The sequence below is a fragment of the Ochlerotatus camptorhynchus genome, unplaced genomic scaffold, assembly GCF_037179485.1.
Source record: "Ochlerotatus camptorhynchus isolate MF236.1 unplaced genomic scaffold, CSIRO-AGI_Acam_v1.1 ptg000246l, whole genome shotgun sequence".
Classification (NCBI taxonomy): domain Eukaryota; kingdom Metazoa; phylum Arthropoda; class Insecta; order Diptera; family Culicidae; genus Ochlerotatus; species Ochlerotatus camptorhynchus.
In genome coordinates, this window is record NW_027040736.1 from 519,126 (window position 1) to 539,380 (window position 20,255).

The 20,255-nt window shown below is 42.3% G+C and overlaps 1 protein-coding gene across 1 annotated transcript in view; it reads right to left on the reverse strand.

Annotated features, from left to right (window-relative positions):
- Positions 1-11,426, reverse strand: part of LOC135704706 (homeobox protein vnd-like) — a 41,426-nt gene extending 30,000 nt beyond the window's left edge. Inside the window, exon 1 of the mRNA XM_065226188.1 lies at positions 10,985-11,426. Within this exon, the coding sequence (XP_065082260.1) occupies positions 10,985-11,136 (152 nt within the window). The 5' untranslated portion in view covers positions 11,137-11,426. The remainder of the gene's footprint in view (positions 1-10,984) is intronic.
- Positions 11,427-20,255: the final 8,829 nt, after the last annotated feature.

A 20,255-nucleotide genomic window follows, 5' to 3' on the forward strand; every position in this document is an offset into this window, starting at 1 on the left:
CAGTTGGTTTACGATCGCTAAGCATATGCAATCAACCATACATGCCTCGCCTTGGCAAAGTGTTTCTTTTGAAAATATAGAAAAATGACGTGCTTCAAACTTATTGCAATATAAATTCGAGTAACACTTGGAAAATCAAAAGTTCCGTGACTTGTTTGAACTGTCGTAAGCAGCTACAATGTATTGTTGTACGTGGGTAAAGAGTTACATAGACTTAAAAGGGATTTGGGGTAAATGACGACTTCGGCAATACCTGTACCTTCTATCGTCAGGGGGTTAAACAAAGTCCTTGAGCGGACAATCGAAACATGCCAAAAATGAGCACTCAAGGACTTCATCCACCCCGCAGATGAGAAGTAGGCTGTGCGTGCGTACGGATGTGACGTTTGTTTTCTTTTCGTATTTGAAAATTTGGAAAAATTTTAATTTAATAATTTATGTGTGATAGCTTGCCTCGTAATTGGAGCACATTTTCCGCGGTTCGAAATTGCAGTGATGACCTGTGTTATATTTATACTTGGGTGCTGATCCGGTCAACAACTACCATAGATGGACTTGGATTCGATTGCCCGGTTGCGGGTCGCCACCAAAGGTGAGATTCAAGATGTTATTTTCACGAGCAGCTCAAATGGCCAATCATCAGCAACGGAAGATCTTCCATTCGGAACTCCGCAAGTGCACGTACATCGACGGTCTGCAGGACCTACAATATCCCCCAGCTTGTTCCTGGAGCCACTGTCAAGCCATCAAACCCTCAACGTCCCATCGTTCAGTGCGTTCATGTTGCCGAGGTAGGACTTTCAAGTGCCAGAGAGGAGCTTACAGCTGACAAACGTCAAATGGAAATCGGAAATTTGATTAACATTGGAGGCATTTGGTGAGATCCTTCCATTACATTGCATATTACTGTTACATTCACTCATAACCTAGCTCGGAGCGTTTGGTACGGTATGTCCACACATCCTTTCACCCCTGAAGATTCACGAAATGCATCGCTGTTTAGATATAGGGTAGGACGGAGCAAGATCGCCACCTTAAGGTAGACTTCAGTTTTATATTGAATAATAGCATTTTTTTACATCAGAATATCGGCTACCCTAGTTCTTTTATGTCTTCCCTAGTGCCTAAGCTGCGGTAGAACATATTATGCAAAGAATTGATTAAAAAAAATTAAACTTATTTTCGCTGTTCTCATATACTTTGGGGCAAGATGAGCATCCCTACGGGGTAAGACGAGCATGGATATAGAAAAGTGGGTTTGAAATGATTGTTTCAAGTTTTTAGCGAAGATATGGATTGGTTTATTTACACAGAATACCAGTATTAGTAAAAAGAACAAAACAAGTAGCAAACTAAAACATAAGGTAAGTTAATTTGATTAAACGAGTTTCTTATATTCATGATACGGATTAGCAAAATGGACAATTTGTACCCTCAAAAAGATGGAACCATGCGTTACACTTTGTGCATTTACTCCAATTTTCTCCTTCCATGGACTGACCGAAGATGGATCCACACTTGTCGCATAGCAAATCCTCAACCAGCAGCTTCCGATACTTTTCGTTTCTGTTTTTTAATTTATTTTATTTCTCTCACGGCCATTGATGTTTTCAGCATAATTTTGATGGGAGTTGGATGTGATAACTGCAGCTTTTTCTTTCCTCATAGAACGGGGTTTATTCCTGGACACCATCTTCGGGACTGGCTTCAAATCCGATGGTAATGTTATGAAGGCTTGACCGGTTTCGTATATTTGGTTTGGCTGATGTTTTAATCCGGAAGAAATGGGTAGTTCCTTATTTGAATCCACCACTACATTCGAACATGAAGCCAGCTCACTGCTTGGGAGATGATCAACCGAGGTATTTATGCGGTTGAATGACTTTGGCTCCTTCCCAGAGTCATCAAACCCATTAAAGGGAGGCTCATCATCCACAGTTTGAGGAACATCCGAAACGTTGGATGCAGCAAAATCGTCTTCACCGAAGATAAATTTGTTCAGTGGAACTATTCCTGTTTTCCTGAAGCCATTAATAGCGGTTGAAGGGGTCGCCGATGCCATGAACGCTTTTCCAAAGAGGGAGCTAATCTCATTTACCGTCACGACTTTTCCAGGGTTGGCTTTTAAAAATAACTCCACAGCCTGAGAGAAATGTGACTTCAGAGATGCCATGTAGCTAACATCGAGAGTCTGCATTTTATGAGTGCAGTTTGGTGGGAACGATATAACAGTAACGTTGGCCGATTTGGCCATTTCTTACCTTACCTTACCAATCAGGCTAAGGCCTTGTTGTCCTCTGCTGTCCGAAGAAGTCGTCTCCACTCTACTCGATCCATGGCCACAGTTCGCCAGCCTCGTAGTCTGCGAAGGGTCCGCAGGTAACCTTCTACTTGGTCGATCCACCTTGCCCGCTGCGCGCCTCTTCTTCTTGTTCCTGTTGGGTCGCTTTCTAGAACCATTTTCACTGGGTCGTCGTGCGGCATTCTTACGACGTGCCCAGCCCACCGTAGTCGCCCAATTTTTGCAATGTGGACGATGGATGGTTCTCCCAGCAGCTGGTGCAATTCGTTGTTCATTCGCCTCCTCCACGTTCCGTCATCCATCTGCACTCCACCGTAGATGGTACGCAACACCTTCCGTTCGAAAACACCAAGGGCGCGTTGGTCCTCCACGAGCATAGTCCAGGTCTGATGGCCGTAAAGGACCACCGGTCTAATCAGCGTCTTGCAGACAGTCAACTTCGTGCGGCGGCGAATTTTATTCGACCGGAGCGTCCTCCGGAGTCCAAAGTAGGCACGATTCCCTGCCATAATGCGTCTTTGAATTTCTCTGCTGGTATCATTTTCGGCGGTCACCAGTGAGCCCAAATACACGAACTCATCGACCACCTCGATTTCGTCACCGTCAATCTGAACTCGGGGTGGGAGGCTAACATTGTCTTCCCTAGAACCTCTTGCTTTCATGTATTTTGTCTTTGATGCGTTGATGGCAAGTCCAATCTGTCTAGCTTCAGCCTTCAGTCTGATGTACGTTTCCGCCATCATCTCAAAGTTCCGTGCCATAATGTCAATGTCATCGGCGAAACCAAGGAGCTGGATGGACTTCCTGAATATCGTGCCACTCGTGTCTATCCCAGCTCTTCTGATCACACCTTCTAACGCGATGTTGAACAGCAGACACGAAAGTCCATCACCCTGTCGTAACCCCCTTCGAGATTCAAAGGGACTCGAGAGTGTCCCCGATACTCGAACAACGCACATCACTCGATCCATCGTCGCCTTGACCAATCGCGTCAGTTTATCCGGAAATCCGTACTCGTGCATAATCTGCCATAGCTGATCTCGATCGATTGTGTCGTATGCGGATTTGAAATCGATCAACAAATGATGTGTGGGCACGTTGTATTCGCGGCATTTCTGCAGAACCTGCCGAATCGCGAAAATTTGGTCCGTGGTAGCGCGGGCACCCATGAATCCCGCCTGGTATTGCCCCACGAACTCTCTTGCATATGGTGACAGACGGCGGCATAGAATTTGGGAGAGTACCTTGTAGGCGGCGCTCAGCAGTGTGATCGCGCGGTAGTTGCAGCAATCCAACTTGTCGCCCTTTTGTAGATTGGGCATACGACACCTTCCATCCACTCCTCCGTTAATATGCCCTCCTCCCAAATCTTGGCAATTACCCAGTGCAGCGCTCTAGACAGTGCTTCACCATCGTATTTTAATAGCTCACTTGGTAGTTGATCTACACCAGTTGCTTTGTTGTTCTTCAGTCGACCGATTTTCTCCTCAACTTCTTGAAGATCAGGGACCGGGAGCCTGTCGTCTTCTGCGCGTGCTCCAAGGTCTGTTGCCGTGCCACCGTCGTTTTCTGCTGCTTCACCGTTGAGGTGCTCGTCATAGTACTGCTTCCACCTCTCAATCACCTCACACTCGTTCGTGAGAAGGTTACCGTCCAAGTCCTTGCACATATCGGCTTGCGGCACGTAGCCTTTGCGCGAGCTATTTAGCTTCTCGTAGAGTTTCCGTGTGTCGTTTACGCGGTACAGATTTTCCATCGCCTCGCGATCTCGGTCTTCCTGCTGACGCTTCTTCCTTCGGAAAACCGAGTTTTGTCTGTTCCGCGCTTGTCTGTATCGCTCCACATTCAATCTCGTGCGGTGTTGCAGCATTCTCGCCCGTGCTGCATTCTTCTCCTCTACTAACAGTTTGCATTCGCCGTCAAACCAGTCATTTCTTCGGTCCGGGATTGCAGTACCTAGTGCCGCTGCAGCAGTACTATCTATGGCTGAACGGATGTCCCTCCAGCCATCTTCAAGAGAAGCTGCGCCAAGCTGCTCTTCCGTGGGTAGTGCAACTTCCAGCTGCTGCGCGTAGTCCTGGGCAACTCCGGTGTCCCGTAGTTGCCCAATGTAGGGTCGTGGCGTTCGACTTCGACGTGTGTTATGCACCGTCGAGAGTTTTGAGCGCATGCATACTGCAACTAGGTAGTGGTCCGAATCTATGTTCGCACTGCGGTACGTGCGGACGTTGATAATGTCGGAGAAGAATTTCCCGTCGACCATTTCTACAAAGGCCATCTTTTTCGTGTGCGAGCTATGGCCATCCAGCAATAAGAGGATAGGGCTTTCCGGTGTTGGTCTGGTATGTTGGATGAAATGTTCGAGCCATTTACAGAAATCTTTACCAGTCATCCAACCACTTGGATTACAACTAAATAGGGTTTCAGGTGGAGCTCCGATTTTGAGCTGCTCCGTCATTCTTACCCTCGGAAAGATCAGCATGGGTGGCACGTAATGTCCCGTTGTAGAGGTACAAATAGCTGCTGTTGTTAATACGCCTCTTTCTGCCGATGTAACGCAGCCAATTTGCCGCTTGCCTCGAAGTGCCGGAATCTTACTTTTTTTCGTTTGAATCTAAAATAAAATAGAAGGCAACAATGTAGATTTAAAATTTAAAAAAGGAAACATCAACTTACCGTAAGAACCGACGTTTCATCCACATTATAGATCCGGGTTGGCGAAAATTTTCCTATTGTGATGGTTTCTTCTAACATCAAGTAAAACCGCTCAACAGCCACTTTATTGAAACCCTGAGCTCTTGCAACCGATGTAGCTTCCGGAGTTCGCAAAGTTATCTCAGGATGTCGCTTTCGGAATCCGGCCAACCAATCTTGTCCCGCAAGTCCTATGGACTAAAGAGCCTGAATTTATAAAGAGGCGACATCTTATCCATTTGACAGGTCTTCTGCTGGATTGGAATGACTTTTCATATGACTTTGACAGACAATCGATTGTTCCAATTTTGACATGTTGTCTCTTTCTAAATTCAGCCTCTTTACTATGGACTTGTTGAACGGATGAGGAATGTGGTTTTTTTCCGCAAGATCAAAAGCCAATTGACGAATTTCTTTGGTCGTAAGGCCATGTTTAACACATGCAGTACAAGCTCGTTCTCCTGTTGTTCCGTAAAAACGGTGCAGTACCGACCCAGTTGTTTGCCGAGGAATGCCATACTCGGATGCAGCTCTTTAAACGGAAAATCCTTCCGAGACAACAGCTTCGACCGCAGCACGAAGATTTGCTGTGGTCCAATTTTTTCTACAGGAAACGCGTTTATAATTTCGGACCATTTTGTAGATTTCAGATTTATTCACCGCACTGTTGTTTTGAAAATTTAACTTTGACAGCTGCTTTTGAGGTTAGGACACTTGAGTAGTGATGTGGCGATCTTACCCCGGAGATAGGTGCTCGTTCCACCCCGTTTGGAGAACATTTATTAAAGTGTTTGTTTGGCTAATTAAATTGTTCAATAGTTAAAAATGAATTACACACACACATCAAGTAAAGCGGACTTACCATAGTGGTGATTTGTTTGTGGTGCAATAAAACGTAATTTAATGGCAAATGCTTATTTTCTGATGCTTCCGTCCTACCCTACCATGCCAGCACCATATTTGACGCGTTCCTTATGATGACGCACTCGTCTATTTTGACAAGATATTTTTTAAAACCTTCTAACACCATCATCCCCCTAGAGCACTGAAACTAATATTTGCAGAAGTAACACTTCAAAAAATAATTATTTTAAATAGTCGAACGTTATGGAGTGCTTCGATTTAGCAACTGCTTCGAATATGGTGTCTCCACGGTTTATTCGAACTCGATTTCTTTCACAGAACCATCTTTGCGGCAAAGGCAACGCAGTAGGCCTGACCGTTTTGATGTTTGTGTCATATCTCAGATATGCTGCAAACATCAATGTTGACAAGAAAAATGATAAGGTCTTGTCTAATCTAATGATTTTCCAGGATGCTTTCTCGTACTGGTTGCGATTGTATTAGATTAGATTAGATTAGAATAGGTAAAAGGTAAAGGTATTGCAAAAGCCGTCATTTACCCTATTCCAAACCATTTTTTGTTTGTTAGAAAATTAGAACCACTCACCGCAGCGCTGGCAACGGATCACTTCGAAGTTTCTATATATTCTGTTTACCTTGCATGCAATATTGTTTGCGACTTAACGAGCAAGCTTGTTTTCCTCGAGAAGCCCGAGAGATGGCGTTACTGAGGGCCTATGTTTTGAAGGACTATGTTTTCAAGAAAAAAATATTCAAAGAGTTGCGACTGTTTGTCTGTGCTTGCACAGTGGACCAGAAATGCAAATTGGAAAGCAAACCCAATATCTCTTAAATGAAGCAAACCCATTTTCCAGAATTTGTAAGGAATTTCCTGATCTATTTTAAGTCTTAAAAAGTTATTTTATGTTTTAAGAATTGCGCTGAAGCTAAATGAAGATCTTCTATGAAGTTTCTTGAAATAAACCAAAGTTCCCATAACTTCAGAGAAGTTTCCCAAACTTGCATAAGGTTCCCAGTCCTAGATAGTTTTGTTACAAAGCACCCTAAGTTTCATCAAAATTCTTTGAAGCTCTTCAAAGTTCCACGAATTTATATTTCCTGAATTTTTCGACGTAGGACTACGTTTGTGATTTCTATATGGGGGTACACTTTGTGAAAACCGAAATGGAACATGTAACAAAATTATGAAAGATTTTGAACAATAATAACTCAGCTGCCCCTGGACCAATTGCATTAATTTTATCACCAATCGTTCAGAAATACTTCTACACATTATAGCAATGCTTACGACTGATGATTTTCAACAAGAAACTATTGAAAAAGTGGTAATGTCAAGCACTGTTCAATGTACAAATAAAAAGTGATAATGTTATCACTGTTTTCATGAAATAAACGTTCTTCCCAAACCCAGTCGTCATAATCGAGTACCACTTGGTTGCACATCATTCTGCTTTAGCCTGAAAATATATAAACATTTTCGCTTCGGTGAGCAGGCAGTAGAAGCATCAATAGCAGCAGTAGGAAGGTGATGGCAGGCTAGGTAGTCCACTCTTCTATCCAACAAGCAAAAATGACTAGTCGCGGCAAAGGAGGAAAAGATCTTGGTAAAGGAGGTGTTAAGCGTCATCGCAAGGTTCTTCGTGATAACCGCCATCTGTCGTCTGGTTCACCGTGGCGGTGTCAAACGTATCTCCGGTCTGATCTACGAGGTATGCTGAAGGTGTTCCTGGAAAATCTGATCCGTGATGCTGTCACCTACTCTGAACACGCAAAGCGTTAGTGGCCATGAATGTCATCTACGCTTTGAAGCGACAGAGACGCACTCTTTACGATTTCGGAGGTTAAATCATCATCAACTTTGGCAACAAAACGGTCTATTCAGAACATGCTTTACAGTAAAGAGTTGGAATAGAATTTATCTGTGCCTGTTTATCCATATTCAGAACCACATGCCCCCAACGACCACACAAAATGCTTCCCAGAGTTGTAATCTTGTAACCAAACTTGGAAGCGATTCTCTTCATCAACTTTCTCTTTGAAAAAGAATATTACAAATTTGGTACGCCTACAATTCAAAAACGGAAAAAGTTAAGCTAATAGATGATTTATCAATTAAAAGAAATAAATACTCTTCACATTTGCTCTGTCCACTAGCAGTCCTACGTCAAGTTTCCGTTCGTGCCCCTAGGCACAGACCCTTCTACTTTTTTATAATGTGTTTACTTTTCCAGGCTCATTTGGCGTAGCTTTGCGGAGCCGATATTCATTGTTTGGGTTACAAAATTACTTAAAACTAACGTTAGTAAAGCGGGGCCGATTACTCGCGGCTATCTCGAGGTTAGGGGTAACAAATTGTAACAAACGGATGGCAGGATAGGGATTGAGAACACAAGTTTTTTTTTCGAGATTTCTCTAACGGGCCGCAAAGGTTGTTTTCCTCGGGCCCTGAGGGATGCAGATGGCTTGGATCTAGCAACACAATGTAGGGTGCACGACCGAAGCACGTGGTCGATCTCGTGATAACCACTACCACAAGCGCACAAATTGCTGCCTGCGAGCCCGATTCGAAAGAAATGCGAATCTAACGAGCAGTGATTGGACATGAGCCTCGACATGACACGTATAAAGTCACGGCTCATGTCCAACCCTTTGAACCACGGCTTGTTCGACACCTGTGGGAGAATAGAATGTAACCATCTTCCCAGATCACTCTCATTCCATTTTTGTGGCCAGTTGGTGAGGACTTGCTGACGGGTAATTGAGAAAATTCCGCAAAGGCGATTTGTCGATCAAAAATATCGCCACTTTAGCCAACGAGTCCGCTTTCTCGTTACCCGGAATAGAGCAATGAGATGGGACCCAGACTAAAGTGATGGTATAGGAGCAGTTAGATAAAGAACTCAATTTAGCTCGGATTTCTGTCAGGAAATACGAGGAGGGCTAAATTTCATTATTGTTCTCTGAGTATCCAAAAAGTCCCTGAAATTTTATAAAATCTAATGCGATTAATGAACCGTCAACTGAAATTTCTCAAATTTCTGTGAAATTTCTCTAACTTTGACAGTACATTGCAGCCATATTTTTGAAGCTACAAGTGTCAAATTAGCTGTCATTTATTCAGTGTGTCTTGCTAAATTATAGTTATAGCGTCCAAAAGCACGTGCAAATGATAATATTGTTTTATCAAAGTACCGAGTCCTACCGAGAGGATTATTCGCAATAAGGTGATCAAATTCGAGGAAACTGGTTCGGTGAACGCTCAACCACCACCCGTACGTGAACGGAACGCAAGGTCTGCCGAGAATATCGCCGCTGTACGCGAAAGTGTGCAGTCGATTCCGCACCGCGCACAAGAACTGGGCCTCTTGCAGGCTTCAACTTGGCGAATTCTGCGTCGAGACTTGGGTTTGCACCATACAAGATCCAATTGACCCAGGAGCTCAAGGTTAACGATCATATCGCCGTGTTTGATTGGGTTTTGGAGCAGTTGGAAACAGACCCCGATTTTGCCCGAAAAATCTTCTTCAGCGACGAGGCCCATTTCTGGATGAACGGGCATGTGAACAAGCAGAATTGTCGAATTCGGGACAAGGCCAATCCACACGAGATCCACCAAGTGGCAATGCATCCCCAGAAAGTCACTATTTGGTGTGCATTTTGGGCCGGAGGCGTCATCGGTCCGTACTTCTTCGAAAACGACGCTGGCGAGGCCATCACCGTCAACGGAGAGCGCTACAGGTAGATGATTACCGACTTCTTCTGGTCTACCTGTTGGACGATATGGATGTGAACGATAAGTGGTTCCAACAGGACGGTGCAACGTGCCACACAGCGCAGGAAACAATCAATATTCTGCATGAGCGTTTTCCGGGCATGGCTATTTCGCGCGAAGGCGATGTCAACTGGCTACCAAGATCGTGTGATTTAACCCCGCTAGACTTTTCTTGTGAGGATATGTTACGTCACAGGTCTATGCCAATAAGCTGCGAACCAACGATGCCCTCCAAGCCAACATTACTCAAGTCATCAACGAGATTCAGCCCGATTTGTGCGAACGGAGTCATGGAAAATTGGAGCTGTCAGATGCACGCCACCAAGCGAAGCCGAGGCGACCATTTGAACGATGTCATATTCCATACATAATGGAATTGATAGGCCTTTCAATCGGAAAATAAATCTCGTCAACATCTCACACACAGTTTGTATTATTCAACTTTAAAGATATGAAACACCTAATGGGAAATCTTCACTAATTTTCTAAGAAGGTCTTTGAACTTCTGGGAAGACTCTGTTTTATTAAACCTGAAATATTGAATCTGAACACCTTCCCCCGCCCGAAAATTTTAAAAGTAGTGTTGAGACACGCTAAGAAATCTCGTCGATATCGTTAAAGTTTTTTTTTCTAAATGCACCTAGCATCCTTGGGTTGAATAATTCCCGCTTTATGTGAGAGTAAACAGGTATAATAGTGAAAATCTGTTACAATACCTCTTTCTTATTATGAGTAGCCTTATGTAACGTGATGAGGACATCGTAAAAGGGAAAGCCCAGGATTCTGGGGAATCGTTCGCCAGAATGAAGGATCACTGCGTCAATACCAGCTTTACCCTAAAACCGTATCAAATCTAAAAATCACATCCACATGCACTCCGTATCGAAGTCAACAGGCGCCTCTGGCGCCACTTGATCCACCCTCGAAATCACAGTCCAAACAAATCTCAACCCTCTTACCGAAATTTATGACCTCGCTGCTTGCCCCATCTCTGTTCGCCTTTTTTTTCGATAGGTTCACACGACAGACAACCACTCAAAAAAAAAACTGATGTCTCAAACCCAGAGAGAAGCCAGAGCAGTCAACGGTTTCAAGTGGTCCTAACCTTTATTGCCTCGAATATAGCATTACGATCAGCAATCAGCTTCTCGTCAATCTCTACAGCCCCCCTTCCTCAAGTGGAATACCCCTCCCAATGACCAATCTTCTCCGGAATGCCCGAATTTGTCCACATCGCTCTTGAAAACAGTCAAAATTAGTCCCGGTTATCTGGTAGATTACGAATACGACCATAAATCTGTCTACTACCGTCGGGCAATGGATTCGAATTGGTCTGCGCCATGATAACTTACTCGTACTTGTAGTCGTACTCGGTCGCTCCATAGTCCGGCGGAATCAGCTGCCAGCTGGAGTCGTAGTATTCGTCATATCCTGCTACAGAAGCGACCACCGTAGGGATCTGTCCACCGCTGGCACCGGAGGCGGAGGCACTACTATTGCACATATCTACCCCGGCCAGGAGGTTCCCGTTGTTCTCACCGAAGAGTGGATCACTTGAACTCAACAACGGTTTGGAGGGGACCCTCTCGATTAGCTATTCATTCATTCAATCGATTGCTCTCGCACTCACAAAAATCACTAATTGATAAGTCAAACCTCCGCGAGAACGACGACCGAAGGGGTAAGTGTTTATTTTGGCACTTGAAATTCGGAAGCATTCAAATGAGTACCGGAACCACTGACTGGATGGACTGACTAATTGCTCTGTGGGAAGAGACGGCTGGAACTGAATCCATCGACAACTATCACCTTACTGATCTTGGGCAATCGAAGGCACCTTCAATAGCGTGGGTACATTGTGCGGGTAAAAGCCATTATCTGTATCATCGACGGTAATCGGACGCGGGCCCCGGGCTGGTGCAGAAAGGGATGGACTGTGTTGTTGATATTATGATGTGGTTTATCAAACCCCAATAAGTCTCGCCTCGGGCCGGCAGGCAGTGCAGTTTTCTGATAACTATCGAGGTGCGTTCGGTGTTTGCACTATTGCGCTTCCTGAAGCCGTCGTTGTTTGATGAAATTGTGATTTTTATCGAAGCTGGCAGCTTGAGAAAAATAAAACTAGTATTAATTCGTTATAAAAAAGGTAGATTGTGACATCCGCATTAGCCAGTATTGCCAATTCGATAGAGATGGGAAAATAATGAACTGATAATGCTGAGCGAAGGGTATTATCGCTGCTGACGACCGGGCGGCTATCTTACTCTCCCTGGATTTCTGATATCAATAAGAACCAATTATCATTAATCGCGTGGCCAGACGAGTGGTGGTGGTGGCGGTGGGCGGTTGAGAGTTGCGTTGAGGTGGGACATTCTCGTGTAATCAATTGATTTATTGGTGGACATTGCGTATCGATTCAAGGATGGATGAGCATCAGTGCACGAACTATCGGCAATAAACAGTTCACCACTTCCACTGCGAGCGCCGTTGTTGCTGTAGTTGTCGATCACCGGTGTGTGCATTTTCTGTATAGGAAGACTGATAAGAACGAACGAAAGAAAAATGAAACGGCAATTGCAGGTGATTTTTCATCATGGGACTTGACGCGATTGGAGTTTCTTCTTTTAAGTTGCAATCAAAGTTTGTTCATAGGATTAAAAGTACTGACTAATCGATGCATCGTGATAGCAAAATGATTGCAATTTACTTGCAATAGTACACCTATAAGCTCAGTTTGAAATATATAATTTCCACAGTGTAATACTATTCTGGGTAAATCTTCTAAACTCCATTATACTTAAACGGAACCTAGTTTTTTTTAGGGTAGTGTTAATATTTACGACGTGCTGTGTGAATATCCCTACTGTACTGTCTGTTAAGCGAAATGATACTATTTGGTAAGGGAAGTCGAGAAAATTTCCAACCCGAAAGATTTTCTTAACTAGACTGAATTAGAATCTAACTCGCCGCTTCTGTTAGGTACGCTATTACCAAAGATATCTAATTAACAAGATATCCCACTAATCAATTCCTCACACAAGGCATATCACCTATATGTGATCGCAGTGCCATCTGTTGAGTGCACATTGAAACTGTTGGGAGTTCCCTGCCAACTTCACCACCTGGGTTCAATAACTGACAGGTGTCAGTATGATAGATGTCAATGCGGACGTTGATGATCAGCCGAGGAAAGAGGACGATATCATCCTTGAAGTCATCATCATTATATTGCGATACCAAGATTCTTACTTGTTTGTGATTGTTCCGATTTTCAATCATTACCACTTTAAACGCAACAGAAACACTTGAGAAAACAATCATCATGATGTGCTTGTAATATGTTTTGCTTTCGAGCGAAAGAGTTTCGAATATACCACCGGTATCAGTAAGATGCAAATCTCTAATAGTAATTGATGATTTTTTTGGAGGTGGTGCTCAGAAGAATCTTAATAAGCATAGAAGTAAACAAACGAAAAGCATTCACTCTCTCTAAAGAATTATTCCAATACCCCAGTCACTGGAAATGCAACGTATCGAAATCATTGCTAAACGTAATAAAATATGCCGTCTTCTTTAGCCAACTCAGCACGCATTCTATTCAAAAATTACATCGGAATAATCATTACTTTCCTATTTTATAACGTAGGAAGTATTGTCAACGCTTTGAAATCAAACGCAAACGGAAGTAGCCGAAGCTGAATGAAGACGATGAGTGATGACACCGCTTCGTGTTTTGATTTGCGCTGTACCGCCCGCTCAGTTGTGTGGGTTCGTACATGTATAGATGTTGGTGTGCGTGTTTTCTTCCACCGCTGCAGTTCAACGTTGTCTCGTCACAAACCGTTTGGCGCTGTTATCTGTCTCTAAAAAATCCAAAGAGTGAAGGGGGTCTGCTATTACCAAACCAGAGGCGGCTTCCGGATTGGAAATTTTCTCAATTTTCCTCGGCATTGAGTTTCATTTTATATTTCTTGCAAGGATTTCTTGAAAACAAAACAACTTTTTCACAAATGACCCATGAAAATCAACTTTTATGCCACCATCATGTTACAATTAGTTTGCTTGTTTTTTACAATCTTCGATTTTCAATCAATATTTCCTTAGATATAACTATATTTTGGTAAATTTAGTAATGAGCAAACATTTAACTGCGAAAATCATGAAATTAATCTCGGCCAAGCTCGATCTGAAGAATAACTTTTTTTTTTTCAATGTTAAATAATTAGTCAAATCGACATTTTACGAGGGCGGACTTATTTTTTTCGAAGTTTTCACGTACAATTCTACGTAAAATTTAATATGGCACTTAAAACTACGCCACTTAATGAGACCTATTGTAATACATTTGGATATTCAACAAGATTTTTATACCATCAGGTTCTATTTTAATTTTTTTAATAAGATCATAAATCCTTTTCCATCTTGATTGATGCTTTCCTAGTGAATTTAGCATGCGGCTAGGGGAAATGGCTCGGAAAGGGTTTTTATTGTTGCTAAATAGCTTTTATTGTAGCTTTCAAATGGTTCTCAATGCGTTCGTCATACAACCTTGAAGAGCTTCGAGAATACACCCTTTAGAACCTTCTCCAGGGTGGGCCAACTAGACATATTCTAGTCATGAGGTTTAGGTGGATGCATTAATGGCAAAATAGACTTGACCAGGGTTTGATGAATGTTGTTTTATAGTTGCTTTGTAGTATTTCATAAAACTTAAAATGTTACTTGGGGGGTGTCCTCAAGGAGGTGTTTTGTCACCCTTATTATGGTCACTTGTTGTTGATGATCTGCTCAATAAACTAGTGGAAGAAGGCTTCGAAGTTATTGGATTTGCTGATGACGTGGTCATAATAGTTCGAGGAAAATTTGATCACATCATCACAGATAGAATGCAATCTGCATTAAACTGCACATTTCAGTGGTGCCAAAATGAAGGGTTAAATATAAACCCATCCAAAACACTCCCGGTCACTCGCAGAAGACAAGTAACACTCAAAAGTTTGTCAATTAATGGATCTATTATAAAATACTCGTCAAACGTAAAGTATCTTTGAGTCATTCTAGATGATAAACTTAATTGGAACTTCCAGTTAGAGCAGGTAATAAGAAAAGCCACGAATGCCTCTGGGTTAGTAAAAAAACATTTGGAAAAAATGAGGACTTAATCCTAAAATGATTCATTGGAACTACACGGTAATGGTAAGACCTAGAATAGTATACGATTCATTGGTTTGGTGGCCTAAAACAAAACAAAGCGTGACCCAGAAAAAGTTAGAAAAATTTCAACGTTTGGCCTGCATGGCCATAACAGGAGCAATGCACAGCACATCATCAAATGCCATGAAGGCAGCTCTCAATATGCTCCCACTGCATCAATACGTGCAAATGGAAGCTGGAAAGAGTGCACTAAGGCTACGCAGAACAAACGTCTATCTTGAAGGCAAGTTTGGAGTGAATTGTTTACATGTGCAAAATTTCATAACAATCGGTTCAGTGGTTATTGAGATGTCATCGAAACAAGAAGAAAATCGCCGGAGAATTTTACGCGCCGTCATGGAAAATCCGACTGCGACCATAAGATGGATCGGAAGACAACTGGGAATCACCCATACAACTGTGCCTCGGGTGGTAAAATCGTTTAAGGAGTTCCAGACGACCGAGCGGCGGGCTGGAAGTGGAAGAAAATCGAAGACAGCTGACCCTGTGAAGGCCCGGAAGGTGTTGGATTATTTTAAGCGTAATCCGAACCTTTCGATTCGCGACGCGGCTCTGAAGGCAAAGTGTTCCGCCTGGTTCTTTCAGCAAACCATGAAACGAGCTGGGCTTCGTATATTCAAGGTCCGGAAGGCTCCGAATCCCGCGGTGGCCAAATCCCGCGCAAGGAAGCTGTATCGAGAGTGGTTAACGAAACCGATGTGTGTGGTTATGGATGACGAAACCTACATCAAGGCAGACGCAAAGCAGATACCGGGGCTGGAGTTCTACGTTGCCAAATCAAGGTTTGATGTTCCGGAAGACATAAGGAAGAAGAAAGTGGACAAATTCGTCAAAAAAAATACTTGCTCTGGCAGGCCATATGCCAATGCGGTAAACTGAGTAAACCGTACATAACAATGGGTACCATCAACAGCCAAATTTACCGCACCGAGTGCCTCCAGAAGCGTCTGTTGCCCTTCCTGCGGTCCCACGGAGGCGAGACATTATTTTGGCCGGACCTGGCGTCATGCCATTACGCGCGATCGACGTTGAATTGGTACAGAGACAATAACGTTGTTTTTGTACCAAAAACCGCCAACCCCCCAAATTCACCAGAGATTCGTCCGGTGGAAAGATTTTGGGCCATAATGAAGGCCAAAGTTCAAAAATCGTCCAAGGTGTTTAAGAAAGAGCTGGAGTTGAAGAAAGAATGGATGAAAGTGACCAAAAAGGTCGGCTCCACCATTGCACAAAATGTAATGAGGGGTCTTAGGGGAAAGGTGCGGGTTTTCAGCGATGGAAAGGAAATTGAATAAAGTAATTATGCCGAAACATAATCCATATGTATTAGTTCATTCCCTGAAAGTTTCAAGAAAATCCGACTTAAAATAAATTTTTGGCGAACACTTTTGTCTGGTGCATTTTTTTTTCGAGTACAGGCCTTATTTGTCAGGTTTAATATGATATGGTATATCAAAACAGTATGGAATGACTAATAGATGTCGCTAGTAAGACAAAGTTACGACTGTGTGTATAAAGCAAATCAATGAAATTCATACCGATTTCTTGTGGCTAAAACGCTGTCCAGACTGGAGAGTTATAACATGTTATAACGGTTGTCAAATAATTCCAACACAGAAACCACCATCAAGATAGCGCTATAACATGTTATAACTCTGTAGTCTGAACGTACTATAAAATTCATAAGTGATTCTTTAGTTGAATTATTATTTTCTTTTACCTCATTGTGGTTCAGAATAGTGCGCGTAACGTCGCTTGTGTGATGTACGAACAATAATCTCGCATTCATGGTCGAGTCGTGCACATGAGATTTGTATTTTTCTCTATATTAAGATCATCCAATACGTCGCATCTCACATGTTCATAGAAGTTGTGCAACACGCGACTTGGTAGCACAATACATTTCCTAAAGGGTGTGTTTCATGGTACTGAATCGTATGCGACGTCTCATGAGACGAAGCTCGTGAGATTATCTCACAAGATCGTCTTATGTACGTAGTTTGTTGGGCGTTGTGCTTTTAGATTTATATACGATACTTGGGTATGCTGATGGCATTAACAGTTTTGATACGATATATACCACTTTCTGATAGATGCTCGTGTACTTTTTATATTCACGATACATACAACGAAATAGTGGGTCATGTTTGTGTCACGAGTCAATGTTATTTCGATTTATTTTGAGGTCCCCAATGAATGTGCTTAATGTCATGCATTGTTAACGATCTGGGTTTGTTGTATGGAAAAATATATGAGGGTAATAGCCGAGACATAGCGGTGGGTTGACTGCACTACTTCACCGTGCTATTCAGGGGATTTTTGTAATAGATAGCGTTAGGGAACTATTCTCAGACCATGCCCCTAAGTTATATTGCCACAGAGTACATGTGAATGGAAAACAGCCACGGTAGCAACAATTCTTCAAATGCAGTAGTGTTAACAGGATAACACCATTATGATGTCACCATGATGTTGGATTGGAAGATACAATTTATAAGATTTCTTTTTAGATATTCATATGATTAGTATAAGCACAAAAAGCTGAAGGTTATTCGTTACGAAGGGTCACTGTGATCAGGTGGTGTTCGAAGAGCCACTTTAGTATCAACTTGAATCTCATATCTTTGTAACTGTTTAAGCCACACAGAGGTAGGTTTACGTTTGACCAAACTGGGTGCATTTTATATTTGGGTTGTTTTGAAATATCGTGTAGCTTAGACGCAGAATAGGGGAGGTTGACGTGGCGTGTGTATTTGTCTTATTTTCATCGATAATTAAGCACATATTGAAGGCATGGGGCGTTAACTTTAGACTATCATTATCCCAAGCATCTATCAAAACTCAATCATATGCTTTATATTTGTTTCCTTTCTGATTCTTGATAGAGCTTAATTAAAAAAAAAAAACAAACATTTTATATGAAGTATAAAATTCAGATCATGACACTCATTCAAAGATTCTTTTCTTTTTTAAGTTATACCTTTTTTAACTCAGTCTCCTCCTTCAACTGAGCTCTAAACATAGTTAGCACAATCGGTAGAGCACTGAAAGTGCGTTCACCACTAACTTGCGTGCACGGAGTCGCCAGGATGGTGTAAACTAAGAAAAACAAACTTAGTTTTGCAGCTGTCGATTTAAACCACCTTTCAAAAATGGTCTCCTGATTCCGTCGATGGTTTGCAGCTTCAACCTTGGCAGTCGAGATAAATCGTTCAGCTCGTCGATTACTTAGGATTCCTCTTTATTGTCGGTTGCATCAACCGAGGATTGCAAATATGCCTCAAATGCAACGTTTGCAACATTATCTCTCTGTTGAGAAGTTGATACTAATGGAGTTCTTTGGGAAAGATCTCGTAAATTGGTCCAGGTTTGCATCAAGAAATCCTATTGAATTGACAAAATAGCATATTAATCGCAATAAACATCACATTTCACTTACCAAACCCAAATCTCTTTGTTCATTAGTTATGAATGGGCTGTTTCTGAAATTAATTATTTGATCTACGAAAATTGCAGCAAGGAAAACTTCGTTCGTCATTAACATGAAACGACTCTGATCCATGTTTGATAGGAGTGAAGCAGCCAGATCGCTTTTCATCGTTTTCAAAATAAACGAACATTTTTCCCGTATCAAAAAGAGACCTCCAAAGGTAACTTGTGAATGTTTTAGTTTTACTATAGCCTCTGCTACTGGTTTGAAGACAGTGAGAAACGTTTCTATATCCTTTGCAAGTGATTGCATCATGATGTATCTATTGTTCCATCTTGTTGGACAGTCGAGTTTTTGTCTCCGATGCATGCTCATGGCGAACATTTTCTTATATGGCTGCTTGCGTATCTGCTTTATAGAACTACGAATGTCCGTTAGTGAAGAGTTCACGGTTTTTAAGGTATCCCAAACTGCAAGCTGCACATTGCACAATTCCTTCCTTCAACTCAACTCGTCCAGTATATGTAGAATCGTGTTCGTCCTCATCGGCCTCCTTGCCATCATCATCATCATCCTCATCATCATTGCTATTGTCACCATCACCATCTTCTACCAATGCAATGATTTCGCGTTACTATCACAGCTCAGAATAATCTACAAATCGTTGATGGTTACTGTGTTGCAAAGTCAGAAACGACAAGTCTCCGTTGTAATTTTAAGCTTCGATTTCCGTAGGTCTGTCGTCCACTTCACTCTGCTTGGATGTTGTCAGCGGCGATCGAGAATCGTGTGTCGATTGTCACGCTCAGCGGTTAGTCGAAGGAATGATCACAAACACGCAGTGAGCATTAAATTGTCATGGGATACGTTAATTAATGATCAGTAATTAGAATTTCTAATTATTTTTGTTAAGATTATTTGACAAAATCACTGATAAAATGATGTACTACTTACAGCCGCTATTTTTTCTCGCTAGAAGTCATTTTAAGTTGATGTAGAAGTCCTTTGTTGCCAAAGGAAAAGAAAGGGGCGAGACTCATTATACACCGACTCTAGTCAGGATAAGTTCATTTGTTTACATCATGGCTTCACCGAAGCAAGCACATCGCGATTCGATCCTGCACGCTCGAAACGAAAATCCCAGTCTATCACCTCCTGGCATTTTTTTTCCGAATTCCTGGGATTTTAAACCTCGGTTGACCGGAAGAGTGCCCCGGAAGAATGTAAAATCAAAAAGAAGTCTAAGTACCCCAAATAGTTCCTTGTCTGGTAAGCAATTTGCAGTTGTGGGGAGAAAAGCGAAACTTTCGTTTCTTCTGGGACCATGAACCAGCAAATTTACCAGGAGGAGTACCTACGGAAGAGGCTACTGCCTTTTCTGGAGCAGCATGAAGTGGATTGCCTACTCTGGTTGGACTTGGCAAGCTGCCACTAATCAAATTCCACCAAACAGTGGTTCAGCGAAAATGGCGTCACAGTGGTTCCCAAGGAGATCAATCCGGCCAATACTCCGGAACTATGCCCAATTGAGGAATATTGGTCAATTTTGAACCACATACTGAAGAAAAAGGGTGGAACTGCAATTGACTTGAAGATAGCTCGTGCAAAAGATGATGACCCGTGTACTAAGAAAAGTGCGAGAAATGGCCTATGGTAAGAAGGCAGACAGAAACAATGGTCTTACAATATAAGCATAATACCTAATAATTTATAGCTGTTACATTGAACTATGAAACATAACACACATTTTTAAACCTCAACAAGATTTTCGTGTCCGGATTTTTTCGTAGAGTGAATTTAAAAGGTTTCTGGAGGAAGTTCCTAGAGTGAAAAATCTCGAGGCAGTCATGAAGAAAATTTCAAAGGAATAACGGACAGAATCATACGTTTAGTGTGAATAATCCCGAAAGTAACTATGAAAACATTTTACGAAGATTACCCCGTTAATGCAGATACTACCATTTTTTTTTAAATGAAGG